This window comes from Taudactylus pleione, unplaced genomic scaffold (assembly GCF_031769625.1).
Source record: "Taudactylus pleione unplaced genomic scaffold, aTauple2 ptg000025l, whole genome shotgun sequence".
NCBI lineage: Eukaryota > Metazoa > Chordata > Amphibia > Anura > Myobatrachidae > Taudactylus > Taudactylus pleione.
In genome coordinates this window covers 3,185,604-3,203,715 of record NW_028284427.1, presented here as the reverse complement: position 1 = coordinate 3,203,715, position 18,112 = coordinate 3,185,604, and the positions used below count along the sequence as shown (strand labels likewise).

Here is an 18,112-nt window from a genome sequence, read left to right as displayed (position 1 = left end):
GTGGAATGAGCCTTCACAGAAGGAGGAACCGGCAGGCCTTCATGAAGATAAGCTTCAGAAATAGCCATACGGATCCAGGCTGCCAAAGTTTGCTTTGAAGCAGGCCAACCCTTTTTACAGAAGCCATAGAGGACAAACAAGGCGTCCGACTTCCTAAAGGAAGAAGTGCGGTCAACATAAGTCCTTAAGGCCCGCACAACATCCAAAGTGGCCTCACCCACTGAAAGACCAGGTGAGTTAAAGGCCGGAACAACTATTTCCTCGTTAACATGAAACTGGGAAACAACTTTGGGAAGAAATTCAGGTCGAGTGCGGAGCACTGCCCTGTTCCCATGAAAAATCAAGAAAGGGGGTCTACAAGAGAGAGCCCCTAAATCAGAAACACGTCTGGCCGAAGCAATGGCCAGAAGGAAAACAGTCTTAACTGTTAGCCATTTAAGATCCACTGAGCCCAGTGGTTCAAACGGCGGTCCCTGGAGAGCCCTCAGGACCACAGCCAAATCCCAAGGCGCCACAGGTGGAACAAAGGGCGGCTGAATGCAGAGAACACCTTGCATAAAGGTGCGCACATCCGGAATTGTAGCAATCCTACGGTGAAACCAGACAGACAGGGCCGAAACCTGTACCTTCAAAGAAGCAAGGCGAAGCCCATGATCTAGTCCCGCTTGTAGGAAGGCGAGTATCCGAGACAGACGAAATTCCCGTGGTGCATAACCTCTCGGTCGACACCACTGGAAGAACGTATGCCACACGCGATGGTATATCCTCGCGGAAGACGGCTTCCGAGCTCGTAACATGGTACGCACCACAGAGCTGGAAAACCCCCTGGACCTCAGCATGGCTGTCTCAACAGCCACGCCGTCAAAGACAGCCGAGTCAGGTCCGGGTGAAGACAGGGACCCTGCGACAGAAGGTCCGGTCGTAGCGGCAACCGCAGAGGACTGTCCACGGACAGACCTTGAAGGTCTGAGAACCAGTGCCGTCTGGGCCACGCGGGAGCTATCAACAGGAGTGTCCCTTTCCTGTTTGAATTTCCGGATTACCCGTGGAAGAAGGGAAATCTGAGGAAACAGGTATGCAAACTGGAACGTCCACCGGACGGACAGAGCATCCACCAGAGACGCCCCTTCGTCTCTTGTGCGAGACCCGTACACCGGCAACTTGTTGTTGTGCCGGGACGCCATGAGGTCGATCTCTGGAAGACCCCATCTGTCCACCAGCAGTTGAAAAACGTCCGGGTGCAGGGACCATTCCCCCGGATGAACGTCCTGGCGACTTAGAAAGTCCGCCTCCCAATTTAGCACTCCCGGGATGAAGACCGCTGATATGGCCGGAATATTGCGCTCCGCCCATACCAGGATCCGAGAGACCTCCACGAGAGCCGCCCGACTTCGGGTTCCTCCTTGCCTGTTTATGTAGGCCACGGTGGTAGCATTGTCCTACTGGACCTGTACCGGACAACCCTGGAGAACCCGATGTGCCTGCCGGAGAGCATTGAAGAACGCACGGAGTTCCAAGATATTGATTGGAAGCTCCGCTTCTGTCGGGGTCCACCTGCCCTGGAATAAGTGTGGACCCGAAACTGCTCCCCAGCCCCAAAGACTGGCGTCCGTTGTCAACAGGACCCAATTTGGAACCCAGAACGGACGTCCCTTGCTGAGATGGGTCGTTTGTAACCACCAGGAAAGGGACAGGCGAACCTCCGTGGTGAGCACAATCGTCTGGGACTTCAGAGACTTAGGAAGCCCGTTCCACTTGGACAGGATCAGGTGCTACAGAGGTCTGGAGTGAAACTGGGCATATTCCACCATGTCGAACACCGACACCATGGAGCCCAGTAACCTCATCGCCGAGTGTAGAGACACCCGGCGGCTGTGCAGACAACTGCGCACCCTCGACTGTAAAGCAGAGATCTTTTCCCCCCGTCACGAAGATCCTTTGCTGTCCTGAGTCCAATAAGGCTCCGAGGTGCAGAATCCGTCGAGACGGGATTAGAGTGGACTTCTGCCAGTTGATTAACCAGCCGTGCCGTTGCAGTAGTGCAATGGTCAGGTCCAAGTGGCGTAGAAGGAGCTCGGGAGATCCTGCCACTAATAAAAGGTTGTCCAAGTACGGCAACATACGGACTTCCCTGCAGCCGCAGAGAAGCCGCCATGACCGCCATCACCTTGGTAAATACACGTGGTGCTGTCGCCAGGCCAAAAGGTAACGCCCGAAACTGGAAGTGGTCGCTGCGGATTGCAAACCTGAGGAACTGTTGATGGCGCAAAAGAATAGGGACATGCAGGTAAGCGTCCTGTATGTCCAATGACACCATGTAGACCCCAGGTTCCAGCGCCAGAATGATGGACTGTAGGGTCTCCATCCGAAACTTCGGCACCCGCAAAGACTTGTTGAGAGCTTTGAGGTTTAGAATCGGACGATACGACCCATTGGGTTTCTGCACCAAAAAAAGATTTGAATAGAAACCCTGGCCCCTCTGGGAGAATGGAACAGGCACTATAACTCCAGCCTGGAGCATAGTGGGCAAGACCTTCCGCAGCTCCGTGGCCTTTTACCGGTCTGATGGTAGACCCGTGGTGAAGAATCGAGCCGGGGGTCTGTGCCGGAAAGAGAGGGCGTACCCTTGGGAGACCACCTCGAGAACCCAAGTGTCTGTCGTGGTAACCGACCAACACCGGGCGAACTGCAGCAGGCGGCCTCCCACTTTGGGATCCCCCAAAGGGAGGCCCGGACCGTCAGGCCGCAGGCTTGTCATTTGGCTTAGGGGCCGGACGTCTGGTACGCCATGCCTGCTTCCGGGGCTTGGCCGATTTCTTAGGACCAGCCTGTCGAGGAAAAGACTGAGGTTTGGGCCTGCCCTGGGCCCTATAAGACCGAAAGGACGATGGTCCAGAACCAGAAGGAGCAGCGGCCGACGGGAGACATGCCGATTTGGCTGCCGCCAGCGTGGCCACAATCTTGTCTAGATCCGGACCGAAGAGAACTTCTCCGGTAAATGGCAACGCCTCCAAACCCTTTTTGGAATCAGCGTCCGCCTTCCAGGATCGCAACCACAAGGTGCGACGAGCGGCCACCGCTGCTGAAGAAATTCGAGACACCAGGGTACTAATGTCTAAGGCCGCCTCGTTGATATAAGTGGCCAAATCACGGAGATTACCAATCAACTCCGCCTGATCAGCCGGACAGTCGGAATCAAAAGACACCTCCAATGAATCCGCCCAGCGCTCCATCGCTCTGGCAACCCAGCAAATGGCCATAGCCGGCCGTGCTGCCCCCCCGCAAGGGAATAAGCGGACTTCAGGCAGATCTCCACCTTGCGGTCCGTAGCATCCTTAAGGGAGGACATGGATGGCATCGGCAATGTGGCACTACGGACAAGACGGGTCACGTGAGAATCCACCTGTGGAGGGGATTCCCACTTTGCAAAATAATTATCCGCGAATGGATAAGCCACCGCCAGGTGCCTTTGCGGCTGGTAACGTTTGCCAGGCTGTTTCCACGCCTCCTCTAAATGGTCCATTAACTGACCCGAAAGAGGAAAGACTGTGGCATCGCCCTTTAAAAAAGGCATACTTGGATTTAGCCGCTGGGGGAACTTCGTCCTCAATCACCAAGGCTGTGCGGACTGCCCGAATAAGTCCAGGAATATATACTTTGGACTTAGCGTCAGCGTCCTTAGTATGGAGAGGTTCCTGATCGTAAGGATCCAGAATCTCCCCATCATCAGACGTCCCTTCGTCATCCTCATAAGGAACCGACAGAGACGCCACCGGCCGTTTATGTGGCTGAATCACAGACTCCCCTTGCAACACATCCGACAAGTGCTGTACAGAACTCGTCAGGGAGTTAACCCACGCCGGCTCCTGAGAAACCGGGAGCGGGGAAATAGGGAGACTGTGGGGTACCACCAATTGTCGTGGGAAACCCTGCATGGGTGACGACACCACTGACTGCTGGGACAAACCCATCTGTGTAAACGCGGGTTGCTAAGGTCGTAAGCGCCTGAGCGAAACAAGCCCCGGGCGGCTCCTGTACCGGTGCTGTAACCGTAATAGGCCGCGCCATTGACAAACACTGCCGGCAGAGGCCCTCCGCACTACCCTCCCCCTCTGCTAACGGTACTTTACACGTAGTACACTGTAGCCGGAGAGGAAAATCACTTTCAGACATGATGGCACCAAGTATGTGACCCCTCTCACCAATTATATATTAAATAGGCGAGAGACCACCCTGCAGCACCGCAAGGGCTTAGCAGAAAGGACAGGGACAGTAATAAAGCTGACAGCCAGCATAGAAGTTACAGGCAGCAGCGCTAGCACAGTCACATACAATGCAAAGAAAAATCAATTCCTACACTAACAGCGCTGATCACTCAACTATGCAGACACAGGGCCTGGTAGGACACAGTGCTGCATACACAGACCTGCCACAGCGGAGGAGAGGTATGCGGGGGGACCCAGACCACGATGCTTCCGTCCAGTGCTTCGCGTTCACCATGCGTTCTGGAAAGATGGCCGCCGAGGAGCAGAGAGGAGGCTGGCCTGGGGGAGGAGCGCTGCTACAGGACCAGTCGGCAGTGTGCAGAGAGGGCTGTGGTGCAGCGGGGGAGGCGCCAGCTGTGAGACAGGGAAGGCGCGCTCCCCTGGCATGCATTTAACCCCCGGGACGCCGCAGCGCTACCGCTCTGCTGCGGTCCGCTGTCACAGGGGGGTAGTGGAAGAGCAGGTTCTTACCTGGCCCCACACTGCAGCCAGTCCCCAGGGAGCCCCCTGCCTGGGGACTCTGGACCATGTAACAGCGGGGACCCACCGCGGGACCCCGCTGCTTACCTTGCTGTCCCCCTTGAATCCGGCCATGGTCCGGAACATCTGGGGTCACCGCTAGCAGTGACCCCAGATGCTCACCAGCATCCCCGGATCGGTACCGGCGTTCTGGTACCGGCGGGGGTGTGGGGAAGACAGCATGGACGTCAGGACTGACTGTCCATGCTGTACATCCAGATGTGCAGCCACAGCTGCATGAAGAAAAGCTTCAGGGGCTCTTCTAGCCCCCACTCCAACAGGTGCACCTGACTCCGGCCGGGCACCAAACGAAACTGAGGTGCCTTGGCTCGGGGGCGGGGTATAGGAGGGGGACCCTAGTGCATCCTGGGAGGCTGAAAGCTTAACTCTATGGTGCCCGATGACTGACGTCACACCTATACCCCAAGGTATCCTGTGGATACCCTATGGACCCTGAAGTAGAAATAGGCATTCTGAAAAATTGCTAGTCTTTTTACAATATGTTATCTAACCATTTCAAGGAAAAAACCTATAAAAGGAATAAGGTTATGAGTACTGATTAATTATTTAGAGGCAGCAATGTCAACTTCTGTTGAGGTTGATATTGAAGGAAAATGCCAACTTCACTAACAAGAAATAATGGAAGGCACTATGGGCTCTATTTAGTAAACTAACAAGAATGCTTTTCTCTAGATGTTCTCAACCCCAGCACCAACGGACTATGTTTAATGAATTTCTTTAATCAAGCAGAGATGAGCTCTATTCTGCTAGGTAATTATCCCACATGCTTCCACACACCGAAGTTCTCAAAACAAAGCCTGTTGGGGATACTTGAAGATGGAGATTGAGAACTACTGGAGTACTCCATATTTATAGATGTGAAAGTGCAGAGAAATAAGTGATTTCTCCACCTTTTCACTCGTCCGTCTAGTTTTTGTAGCCCTAATAGGTTTTAATGGGGGCTGCTGTGGGACAGTATTTAATAAAATGAGAGAAGCAAAGCTTCTCTAATTTTTGATTGAAACTTAATGTCATCTCTTCATTACATTGTGTGTATGGTCTCTTCTTCTAGAGCAGCACACCTTTAATCTTAGCGCACTGTTTGGCTTTGACATCACCGTGACAACCCTCTGCGCATGTGTGAACCAAGGAATCGGCAAAATGGAGTCTTTACCAGGACAGCCCTTTGTTGCTTGGGCTGTCCTGGCATATGTTTTTATATGACTATGGGGATAACCAAAATGTGATACATCTACACAGGTAAGTAATGGTTACTAAATAGAGCCAGTGCAAAAGTAATGTAATAAAAAAAACCTCATAAAATCTCCACATACATCAAAACATTGGTCTTCGGACAGGCCTGGTCTCATCAGCAGTTGTATTGATTAAGGGTTTGTTCATATAAATTATTGTGGTGTAAATAAGGATATAAAACAGTTTTGTTATAAAAAAAATTCTAAAAATGGCAAAATCGGATAAGGATATGACAAAGAAAACTTACCTAGTAAAATCTGTCATCTCCATCATTATCATGCACATCTGCTTTGCCAGAACGATAATATCATTTCCACTATCATCCCATTTTGATACTTCAGCATCCAGTTTGCTTTTTTCTTCTTGGAAGCTAGCAACCTGTTCTGCAATTTTAGCCTTTTGTTCTTGTGGAAGTTGAGCCATTATTGCCTAAAAAGTGGACAGAATATAAACAGGCAGTTTTGCATTACAGCAGATATCTGAACCGAAGCCCAGATAACAGAGGTGAGCAGCAAATGAGCACAACTGCTAGGATAGGTTATTTAAACGAAAACATGTAGAAGATACATGGGGCTGATGAAGAGTTGAACATACGCTCATTTGCAGACAGTATATTGCGTAAATTCTCACTGCACAGGCTCAGAAAATGGCTAGTGATACATTTAAATGGCATCTACACTTACAATCAAAGAGGTGGAACAGCATTGTATTGGGAATTGTTCACTGAAATGCTTGCCATGCAAACCTGAATGTAAATGACAATCCATTTGTCTGAACGTGTATCTTTTGCACCTAGTATAGGGCAGGTGCAAATGCATGCTGATGAGGACTACTAGCTAACAGGCACATATGATACACTGGTAGATGCGGTGAGATTTCAATATGTGCACACTCGGTATCATCTGTTGATCCGCTTTGTCACTCCCTCCATTGGATACCGTTTTTTCTACAGTGTTCAATATAAACTACTATTTCTTACACATAAAGCTATTAACCAAACCCCACCAACATACATCTCTTCACTTATCTCAAAATATCTCCCAACCCGTCCTCTCCACTCTGCCAGTGCCAGATTAATGTCCACATGGGCCTGGAGCTGAAATTTTTGATGGGCCTATTGTATGCCGCTGCAGGGGGTGTGATAAGTGCCGTAGCAGTGTGACTGGTGATGTGGGGTCATGACCAGTGCGGATTGGTTGTGATTTACATAGGGTGGTGTGGCCAGTGCAGCGTTCTCCCTGGACGCTCCGAGCAGTGCTGCATTTTCAGGTGCCGGCGGCCTCAGTAGCTCTACGCAATGGCATGACGTTACACACTTAAGTGGCACGGTGCCGCTCAGGAGTTAGCCCTGCTATGCCGCTGACTGTGCATGTGTAGGCCAGCACTCCTGTGCAAAGTATAGTGCTATGGCGTCTGGTGCCCTCCTAATTACCTCTGCCTGTGAAGGGAGGGAACCATGTAGCAGTCGAATGGGCGGCACTCTGGACGGCTTGTATAAAACAATTAAAATCCATTTAAGTTATCAACATTTCAGAACTTGTATTCGTCCTTTCAGTAATCCTGACGAAAGAATGAATACAAGTTCTGAAGCATTGATAACTTAAACTGAGTTTTAGTGTGTTTTATACAAGCCGTCCAGAGTGCCGCCCATTTGACTGCTATATATATATGTGTATGTGGGTGTGTACATACATACACACCCACATACACACATAAGTTGTGATGGTACAGGGGCTTGAGGCACACTTAAGGGGACTGGCCTATCGATCCTCCAAGAGGAGGAGAACGGGTGGGGAGGTCACAATGGACTAAATTGTTTTTGGTAGCCATTAGGGGAGAGCTGACTGAGCTGTTCCTTAGTGTTGACAGGAAAAAAAACAAAAAAACACTTTTTTTCTGCCTGCACTGCAGTCTGTGTGGGCCTATTTTCAATGGGAGGCCTGGAGCTGTAGCTCCACCCGCCCCATTGTTAATCCAGCCCTGCACTCTGCACAAGATCTGCGTCTCTCATCCACTAGCATTACTTGCTCCCATGCACGGTTACAGGACTTTTTCGGGCTGCACCCACTCTGTGGAATGCCCTCCCACACACAATAAGAATTTCCACTAGTCTTCAAGCCTTCAAGCGCTCCCTGAAAAGTCACCTCTTCAGACAAGCTTATCAGATTCCAGAATCGCCCACATAACCTCCATAGCTTCCCTATATAATTACATCCCCTCTCACAGTCCACACATAACCTCACATTTTCTTTCTTCACTTTCACATCCTCCTAACACTAGACTAACATTCCTGTGTGACTGGATCATACAGCCCACCAAGAACCTCTGCAATCTGGCTGGACCAATATGCAACATGTAGTACCTATCCTTGTGTAGTCATGCCTATTCCCTATAGACCAGTGGTGGCTAATCTTGACACTCCAGATGTTGTGGAACTACATATCCCAGCATGCCTTGCCACAGTTTTAGCATGCCCTAATAGCAAAATGGTAGCAGTGTATGCTGGGATATGTAGTTCCACAACATCTGGAGTGTCAAGGTTAGCCACCAAGGCTATAGACTAATCTTGTGAGCAGAGCCCTCTTACCTCTATGACCCAGTTTTGTTCTTTTACTGTTTCCAATTATAAAGCGCAACAGAAAATACTGCAGTATATAAGAAACTATTGAATATATAGATATGGGCAAATAATTTACTTTCATCTTTGCTTCAGGTCCAAAGAATTTAGGAAGGAGCATGTGCAGCCACGTAGCAGGAGCATAACTAGGGGAGGGCGAGTGGTACCCTGCAACCCAGAAAGCTGAACCTGGAGCATCTTTTAGATGTCCTTGAGAGTGACTGGCTGCAGCCCTGCCAGGGAGATCAGCTTCTGTCCACAAGAAATTATGTAAATTAAAGGGCAGCATTGTGGTTAGCATTGCCACTTCACAGCGCTGGGGTCATCATGGGTGTCATTCAACCCAGGGACCAATCTAGGTGGAGTTTTTAATCTTACACTCCAAGCATATACTGGTAGAGCATAAAATAAACCTTATTGCAGTTGGTCTCAACCTCAACCCTTAGTTTTCCAACAGGACATGTTTTGAGGATTTCTGTCTGTGGAAGAAGTGGGGTAATTACTGACCCAGCAAAATAAAATAAGTCACTTGTGCATGATTAAAGATATCCAAAAAACATGACCTGTTGGTGGCACTTGAGGAATGGCATTGAGAACCCCTTCCCTAGTGTGTTACCATGTACAGAGTTTAGAGTTCTTAGCAGTGCATCTTGGGATCAATATACAATAATTAACTATTAAACATTAACAATTCATCTTTATTATTTATTTATTTTTTTTGTAAATATTGTTTATTTTTTAAAGGAATATATTGTAAAAACAAATTGAGTATAGACATCTCGAAAATGAAATTAGTAACTAAATAGCGGCTATGGGGTTTATTTATTTATAACAATTCACATTTTAAAGAAGATTATTAAATATCACAGGGATGTATCATAATAAAGGTGTCGGGACAGAGCTTGCGACAAAGCCCTGTCCCGGTGATGTGTTTGCATAATGGGGGGTATCCACTTAGCGATATACAAACGACAGTACGATTGCGACATTGCAATCGTGCTGTCGTTTGTATAGCTAGCGATGTGCTAGGCCTGAACGTTCACTCGTTCAGTCCCGGCACATCCCTCATCCCCGCACATGCAAAACCTGACGAGATCATCAGGTTGACCTGCATGTACGGGCGATGTCGGAATCGACCCGCGGGCACGCGCATCGCGGGTTGCTTCCGTCCAAAACATGCACGATGCATGCGCGATTTGCGAGCGATTGCAAGATAACGACATCGTTATCGTGCAATCGCTTGCTTAAATCGCTTAGTGGATACCCCCCATAAGGCTTTCGCAATACCCAGTAAGGTAGTGCAGAGTGTACAGATGGCGCAGATGGTGCATGCAGACTGTGTATGATAGGACACAGGCTGTATGTAGAAAAAAAAAATAGGTGTTTATATTTTTAATAGCAAATATGCTTACCCGAACACAGGGATCTCTGATCAGTTTGCTGCTTCTGTAACACATTAGCTGATCTGTGTGGCCAGCTGAGGTGCCGGATGGGACTATCACTGCACCCCAGCTGAGCACCTCAAAAACCGGAGATCTCCATGCGCAAGTAGGTTTTATTTAATTTATTTTCTATTATAACCAATTATTTTCTTTCTGAATATAGCCTGTGTCATATTAGACACAGGCTATCACAGAATCCAGCTCAGGGCTCTGCTCTGCCTGTCAGACGTCAGGAAGGGCACAGCAGGAGTACGGGCAAATGGTCCAAAGTCTCAAGTTTAGAAGTGCTTGGTCCAAAAAGATTTAACAATTGAAGTGCCTAAACCTGAGTCTGACTGATCTCTGTGTGCAGGCACAAATTCGAATTTACACATCTTTGCATCCATCCTATTCTGAGTCGGACGGAACTTGGCTGGATCGATCTTTACGCGAAATTGTTAGTGCCCAATTTCACATACAGAATCGCCCTGTCTATTGGTAGTGTCATGGGCATCTATCTAAAGCTCTGTGAGATTCTGAGTCATTTGTACGAGGAAGGGGAGCCAGAGCTGACATATCTCTTGCACCTAATATGGGGCTTGTGCAAGTGCAGATACTAATGATACTGCACACTGATTATACGTGGTTGGCACAAAATAACTGTGCGGCATGGCTTTCCACTGCAGACGCACAGACAACTCCCCGCATTCGCCCTACACATTTTCGCATTAGCATATGGTAGTAAATCTGGCTTCCGTAGCTGCCATTAGAGCCATTTTGCTAGCGACTCAATAATCAGCCCCTAAATGTTCAATCAAATACTGCGGCTACACCTCTCATAGCCGCTATTCCGTATTTAAGATACCGTCAGTCTAGTGCTTTATTGCAATTTATCAGTCTGTTTGAAACTTTAACTCTTATTATATCTCTCTGATAAAGTATCCATTAGTCATTTTTTTTCCATTTTACCCCTAGATTTCTTAGTTCCAAGTATTGCTTGCTCGCACACTGCAACCTATGTAGTGCGCCCAAGACTGCTGCTGCCTGGTACTCTAGTCCACAGAATCTCAAACTCTGTCCTCAGGACCCCAAACAGTGCATGTTTTACAGGTCTCCTCACAGAATCACAAGTGAGATATTAGCTCACCTATGAAACTTTTAAAATGTGTCAGTGAGTAATGAATACACCTGTGCACCAACTGGGTGACCTGCAAAATGTGAACTGTGTGGGGTCCTGAGGACAGAGTTTGAGAACCATTGCGCTAATGTGTAGGATAAACATAAGCTGATTTTGGAAGGATTGTATATCTCAATTTAGTATTCTGTAGCTCCCCCATTACATGTCATTCCATCCAGGAATTGCCTATCTCGTTCAGTATAACCCATGTAGCGCACCAAAGATGGCTGCCTTGTCTGGTATCTTCGTTGCTATGGTAGGATAAATAATCCTTGGAATTTATGACCCAAAATGGCTGCCTGAACTTTTATGTTCATGGTTTCTGCATTTTCTGTACAGTTAAATCTCTGTATTTTTGCCTGAATTCCATTAAAGCCATTTGAGTCCTTGTGGAGAAAAAGTAGAGATCTGGTAAGAACTTACCCTTGTTATCTTTTTCTACGAGGTCCATAGGGTCCACAGGGTGACCTTGGGGGTATAGGTGAGGCAGAGTCATCTGGGCACCACACACAGTAAATTCTTCTCCGAGGATGCAACGGGTCTCCCTCTATACCTCGCCCCCGGGCCGGAGGCTCTTGAGTTACGTAGCAAGCCAAAGGTCGGAGGAGGATAAAAGAGCGAGAAGAAAGTCTGGAACACACTAGAATCACATTCTCACGCAGAAGAAGATGCAAAACCGGTGACCAGAGCGAAGCCCAACTGAAGCACAGGTGCGTCAGGGCGGGTGCCCTATGGACCTCATAGAAAAAGAGATAACAAGGGTAAGTTCTTACCATCTCTCTACTTTTCTACTTCAGGATCCATAAAAGGTCCACAGGGTGACCTTAGGGATTCCCCAAGCAATACCCTCAAGGGTGGGGACACTCCTGTGCAGAAAGGAGAATCCGCCACCCAAAGGAAGCACCCTGAGTGGCAAAAGGTTTCAAAAGAGTAATACCCCAAAAAGGTCTGGACAGAAGACCACGTGGCCACCTTACAAAGCTGTACAGCCAAGGCACCACGCCGAGCTGCCCACGAAGGGTCCATAGACAGAGGAGAATGAGCAGTAACAGAGGGCGGGACTGGAAGGCCTTCATGAATGTAAGCCTCATAGGAAGCCATATAGCCAAAGTTTGTTTATTGGCCGGCCATCCTCCCTTGTGGAAACCATAAAATACTAATAAAGTCTGATTTCCGGAGAGAACTGGTACGATCCACATAAATCTTGAGGGCACGTACCACATCCAATGAGGACTCCCCTGCCGAGAGGTCTGGAGTTAAAGGCTGCCACAATAATTTCCTCATTAATGTGGAAACTAGAGACCACCTTAGGAAGGAACCCAGGGCGAGTTTGAAGCACTGCCCTGTCCCTGAGAAAAAATAGAAATGAGAACGACCAGATAGAGCCCCCAAATTGGAAACTCTTCTGGCAGAAGCAATGGCCAGAAGAAAAACAAACAGTCTTGGCAGTAAGACATTTGAGTTCTGAGCCCAGTGGTTAAAAGGGAGGGCCCTGAGAACAACAGCCAAATCCCAAGGCGCTACAGGGGGGACAAACGGAGGATGGATACGAAGGACCCCCTGCAGAAAAGTGCAGCATTCAGGAGGAGGAGCAATCCTTCGCTGGAACCACACTAAAAGGGCCGAGATATGGACCTTCAGTGTTGCAAGGGGGAGACCAAAGTCCAAACCCACCTGCAGGAAGGCCAACACTCCAGATATCCTAAACACCTGGGGGTCATAACTTTTTGGACGTCACCATTCAAAACAGGTATGCCATACCCTGTGGTAAATTCTAGCAGAAGCAGGTTTACGTGCTCTGAGCATGGTGTTAACCACAGAGCAGGAAAAACCCTTGGACCTTAAGAGGAATGTCTCAAGAGCCACCCCGCCGACTCAGATCTGGGTAGAGGCAAGGACCCTCAGACAACAGGTCCGGACGTTGAGGCAACAGCCATGGAGTGTCGATGGAGAGACTCCGAAGATCTGAGTACCAAAGGCGTCGGGGCCACGCTGGAGCCACCAGCAGCCACCATGCCTCCCTCTTGTTTGAACTTCCGAATTACTTGAGGAAGGAGGGAGATTGGAGGAATCAGGTACACAAACTGGAAGGTCCACTTAACTGACAGAGCATCCACCAAGAGAGCTCTGGCGTCTCTTGTCCTGGATACATACTGAGGCAGCTTGTGATTTAGTAGAGAGGCCATGAGGTCCACGTCTGGTAGGCCCCACTTGTCCACTAGGAGTTGAAACACTTCCTGGTGAAAAGACCATTCCCCAGGATGCACATCGTGACGGCTGAGGAAGTCCAGCTCCCAATTCAGCACTCCTGGAATGAGCACCACTGATATGGCTGGTAGATGGCCTTCCGCCCATGTCAGAATGCGTGACACCTCTGTCATTGCTGCCTGACTTCGAGTTCCTCCTTGATGGTTTAGGTAATACACTATTGTGGCATTGTCTGACTGCAACTGCACAGGCTTTCCGGGCCCTACAACAAGCAGTCTGACACCATAGATCCCAGTAACTGCATTGCTGAGTGGACTGACACTCAGCGTTTGTTAAGGCATCTGCGTACACGTGTCTGCAAAGTGGAGATCTTTTCTGCTCTCAGAAAAATCCTTTGCTGTTGTGAATCCAACAGGGCTCCCAGATGGAGCATCCTTTGAGACGGAATCAGTGAGGACTTCTTCCAATTTATCAACCACCCGTGTACCTGGAGCACAAATATCGTTAGCTGCAGGTGGTGGTGAAGCACCTCTGGGGACCCTGCTAGTAGTAAGAGGTCATCCAGGTAAGGTAATAGGCAGATCCCCTGCAGCCGTAGATGGGCTGCCATTACCGCCATGACTTTTATAAAACACCCTAGGTGCAGTGGCAAGGCCAAATGGCAGAGCCTGGAACTGGAAGTGCTGTTGTGACACAGCGAATCTGAGAAAACATTGGTGAGCTAAAACAATCAGAATATGCAGGTATACATCCTGAATATCCAGGGATACCATAAAATCTCCAGGTTCCATGGCCAGTATAACTGAGCACAGGGTTTCCATTCTGAACCTGGGTACCCTGAGGAATTTGTTCAGGGACCTGAGATTGAGAATAGGATGGTATGAACAGTTTGGTTTCTGACTAGAAAAAGGCTGGAATAATAACCCGTTCCCCCCTGCAGCATGGATTGTACCACCTCTTGAATAGCCAAAGCCTTGTCCGAGTTTTTCGGAAGTCCTATGCAAATTAATTGATGGGGAGGCCTTCTGTGGAAGGAGAGGGAGTACCCCAGAGAGACCACTTCCCTCACCCAGGAATCTGTGGTAGTCTGACACCAGTAATGGGTGAACTGAAGCAGTCGGCATCCCACCCTGGGGTCCCCCAGGAGGAGGCCCGTCCCATCAAGCGGGGGGCTTGTCATCAGGCTTGGCAACTAGATGTCTGGTACTCCAGGGCTGCTTCTTAGGCCTCACAGATTTCTTGGCGGTGGATGGCCTTTGAAAGGACTGAGTCCCTGATTCAGAGCCGGATGCTCTGACAGAGCGCTCGCTCTGAATCAGGACCGTCCCTCCTACCTTTTGGAGCGGCCTCCTGGCCGCTCGCATAGCTGTGGGTGACCACCCACAGCTATAGCGAGCGGCCAAAATAATGGTCGCGATGGTCAAGACCATCGCGACCATCGGGCTTTTGACGAGACCCTGCGGTAGGGTCTCGCTGACGCAAGCCCTGGAGTGCTTTTGGCTCTATCAGAGCCAAAAGCACTCCCACTGACATCACTAGTGATGTCAGTGGGGCCGGCCGCAGACGGTAGGCGTTCCCATGGGAACGCCTCCGTCTGGCAGCCACGCCCCCGGCACGCCCACCAAAGGGGGCGTGCTGTCAATCAACATCGACAGCACGCCCCCTTAGGTGTGAGACCCATAACGACGGCTTGGCCGTCGTTATTAGGGTTTTGCGCATGCGCACAACGGAGCCGCCTCCGTCGTGCACATGCGCACTTGGGCAACATCGACCCGCTAGCGAGCGCTCAGCGCTCGCGAGCGGGTCTGAATCAGGCCCTGAGTTCTAGCCTTACCTGGGACCCGATAGGTCCGAAAGGACGAAGTCCGTGCCCCCGAAGAGGTTGGAGCAGAAGGCAGACAAGCAGACTCCAAATCAGGGCCAAACAAGACTTTACCGTCATAAGGCAACCACTCTAACCCCTTCTTGGATTCCACATCAGCCCTCCAAGAACGGAACGACAAAGAGCGGCGAGCCGCAATGGCCGCCGAAAAAATCCTGGCATTTAGTAAGCCAATATCCTCCTCAATGATCAGGGCTGCCTTCACAGCCTGTATCAAACCTGGAATATATATTTTTGACTTGACCCCTGCCTCCCACAAAGTAGATTGCAACGACAACAAGTCCCTTTTAGCCCGTCTGCTGATGGGTGCATCGCTCTGCTGTACCTCAGTCGCACCTTGCAATACAGCGGGAACTGTATTAACCCACTGGGGGGTCAACACCTGTGTGGGTGCAGATGGTTGCAGCAAGTTTTGCGCTGGCATAAGGTGCTGCTGTTGAAAACCGAACTGTGGAAATACAGGAGGGCCTGCCAAACCTCCCACAATGGTTGTCAGTGCTTTTTGCAAAGCACTTCCATGGCAGCTCCTGCTGAGCGGCAGAAGCCGCAGAGGGACCTGGAGAGGTATAACACCGCAAACATAACTCCTCAGAGGCTATGTCCCCTGCCCCTACTACTGCTGTACATTTCTTACAGTGCAGTTTAGTAGGAGCCAAATTAGGCATATCACTCTCACTGCCAGTCATAGTGAAGAGGATACCACTCTATAGATGTGACTGTATAATAAGGTCACAGCCTGCGACTTTAGCCACACCCGCACAACACCAGTGCTATTGCTCAGAATAGCAGAATAAGTACAGGGATAGCAAAAAAATGGCTGACAGTTATAGCAAAAGAAACTCAGACAGACAGAACTAGCATACAGTCGCAGACAAATGAAGAACAAAACAATACCTGCACTTAATGGCACTTACTGGTCAACTACACAGATTTAGTGTCTAGTAGGACAAGGTGCTACATACATTGACCACCATCAGGAAGAGAGGTATGTAGGGGGACCCATACTCTGCAGTGCCCGCCGAGATCTGCGACACGCAGCCAGGCGAGATGGCCATCGAAGAACTCATGGGGGGTGGAGCCGGAAGAAGGAAGCTGCTACAGTTCAACCAGACCGCGGTGGAAAGGCGTGCTGTGCAGCAGCGAGGGGCAAGCTTTATAACAGGGAAGGCTGCCTCCCTGGCCAGCGATTAACCTCTTTGACGCTGGAGCATTCTCGCCAACTCCAGCTCCCTGTCCCATGTGGCTTTGTGGAAGCAAGTACACAGTGCCTGGTTCCACACGGTGTCAACCCCAGGGAGTCCCCAGCCCTGGAGGAAAAAGACTGCGTTCGGCACGCACCACAGCGGCACGTGTCTCTTACCTGCTGCCCCGTAGCATCCGGCCGCAGTCTAGGGATCCTCCAGGGTCTCTGCTAGCCAAGACCCCAGAGGCCCGCCGAGATCCTCGGATCAGTACAGGCGTCTCGGCGCCAGCGAGGTGATGGTGCGGCAGTGCGAACTTCCACTGGACTGTCCGTGCTGCCGCACGAGAAGAATCTTCAAACTTCAGGGACTGTTTAGCAACAGCACCACTGCGTGTTCAGTGACCCGACTCCGGCCGGGCACCCAACGAAACTGAGGAGCCTCCGGCCCGGGGTCGGGGTATAGAGGGAGTAGAATTTACTGCGTAAGGTGCCCGGATGACTTTGCATCACCCTGTGGACCTTCTATAGATCCTGAAGTAGAAAGTGCTATATAAATCAAATTATTACTATCCAATGATGTGGTTTTAATTCTTGCCAAGGTATTTGAAGATATTTGAGGGAGAAAAGGTTCCTAAATATCCAATTTCTAATCACAGTCTTTCATTAATGTCCTTGTGATACCTGATTGGCATGTGTTTATTTTATTCAGTGGTACATAGTTAGGTTTGTTAGAGACCCATATTCTCATTTATTGTTTTGGACATGATTTTTCAGCCAGTATTGGTTTATATTTTATATCAACATTATCCTCTCTTACTATCACTATGCATATGGATCTTTTCTTCATCGATTTATGATTTTTCATTTACATAGTTGCCCTATGTCTCTATGTTTTGTGATCAGATGGGTTGATCCAGTGCAATAACCCCACATGAAATAATCCGGTATCCTCTCATGACAATAGATGTCTGTTTTACGGTTATGGAAATAGTTTTAAAGAGATGACTGACATTCACACTTGTTGTTGCTATATTATCCCTCATAGGCTATAGGATAGTTTGAATAGTATTTAATGGTTTTAAAAAAATCATTCATATGTCTTTAGGTGGAGCACAGTGATCCACCGACGTAGGTTTCTCTCAAGCTGGGTACACACTAGGCCATCCGGCCAATCCGCCGTCCCATCTGACGACTGGTAAGTGCATACATACTTATCGATCGTCAGCTCAATGTGTTGTGCCTCACATTACAACTGGGACCGCCCAGTTGTGATGTCAGTCACCGGCGGTCTCTGCAGCAAGTGTATGGGCGGTCAGCTGACTGTCCGTACACACAGCACGATGTGCCGATATATCAGCAGATATATCGCCCATTGGCTGTGCTGCACAGCTGACGCGAAATATCTGAACGTGTCGTTCACACACATATCGTCTATACACACTGGCCGAGCACACATGATATATCGCCGTTCAATCAAAAGTCCGATAAATCGGGCAGTGTACACTCAGCATTATGGTTTTGCTTCATCAAGGCATGTATGTGACCCCACTGCACATGCCGGAGACGGGACAGATCTTAGCATATTA

At 49.3% G+C, this 18,112-nt stretch overlaps 1 protein-coding gene across 4 annotated transcripts in view; it reads right to left on the bottom strand.

Annotated features, from left to right (window-relative positions):
* CTNNA1 (catenin alpha 1) overlaps nucleotides 1-18,112 on the bottom strand; it is a 235,030-nt gene that overhangs the window by 45,237 nt on the left and 171,681 nt on the right. For all 4 annotated transcript variants that reach the window (XM_088451270.1, XM_088451266.1, XM_088451286.1 and 1 more), the window contains one exon: nucleotides 6,286-6,467. In XM_088451270.1, the coding sequence (XP_088307396.1) occupies nucleotides 6,286-6,467 (182 nt within the window). The remainder of the gene's footprint in view (nucleotides 1-6,285; nucleotides 6,468-18,112) is intronic.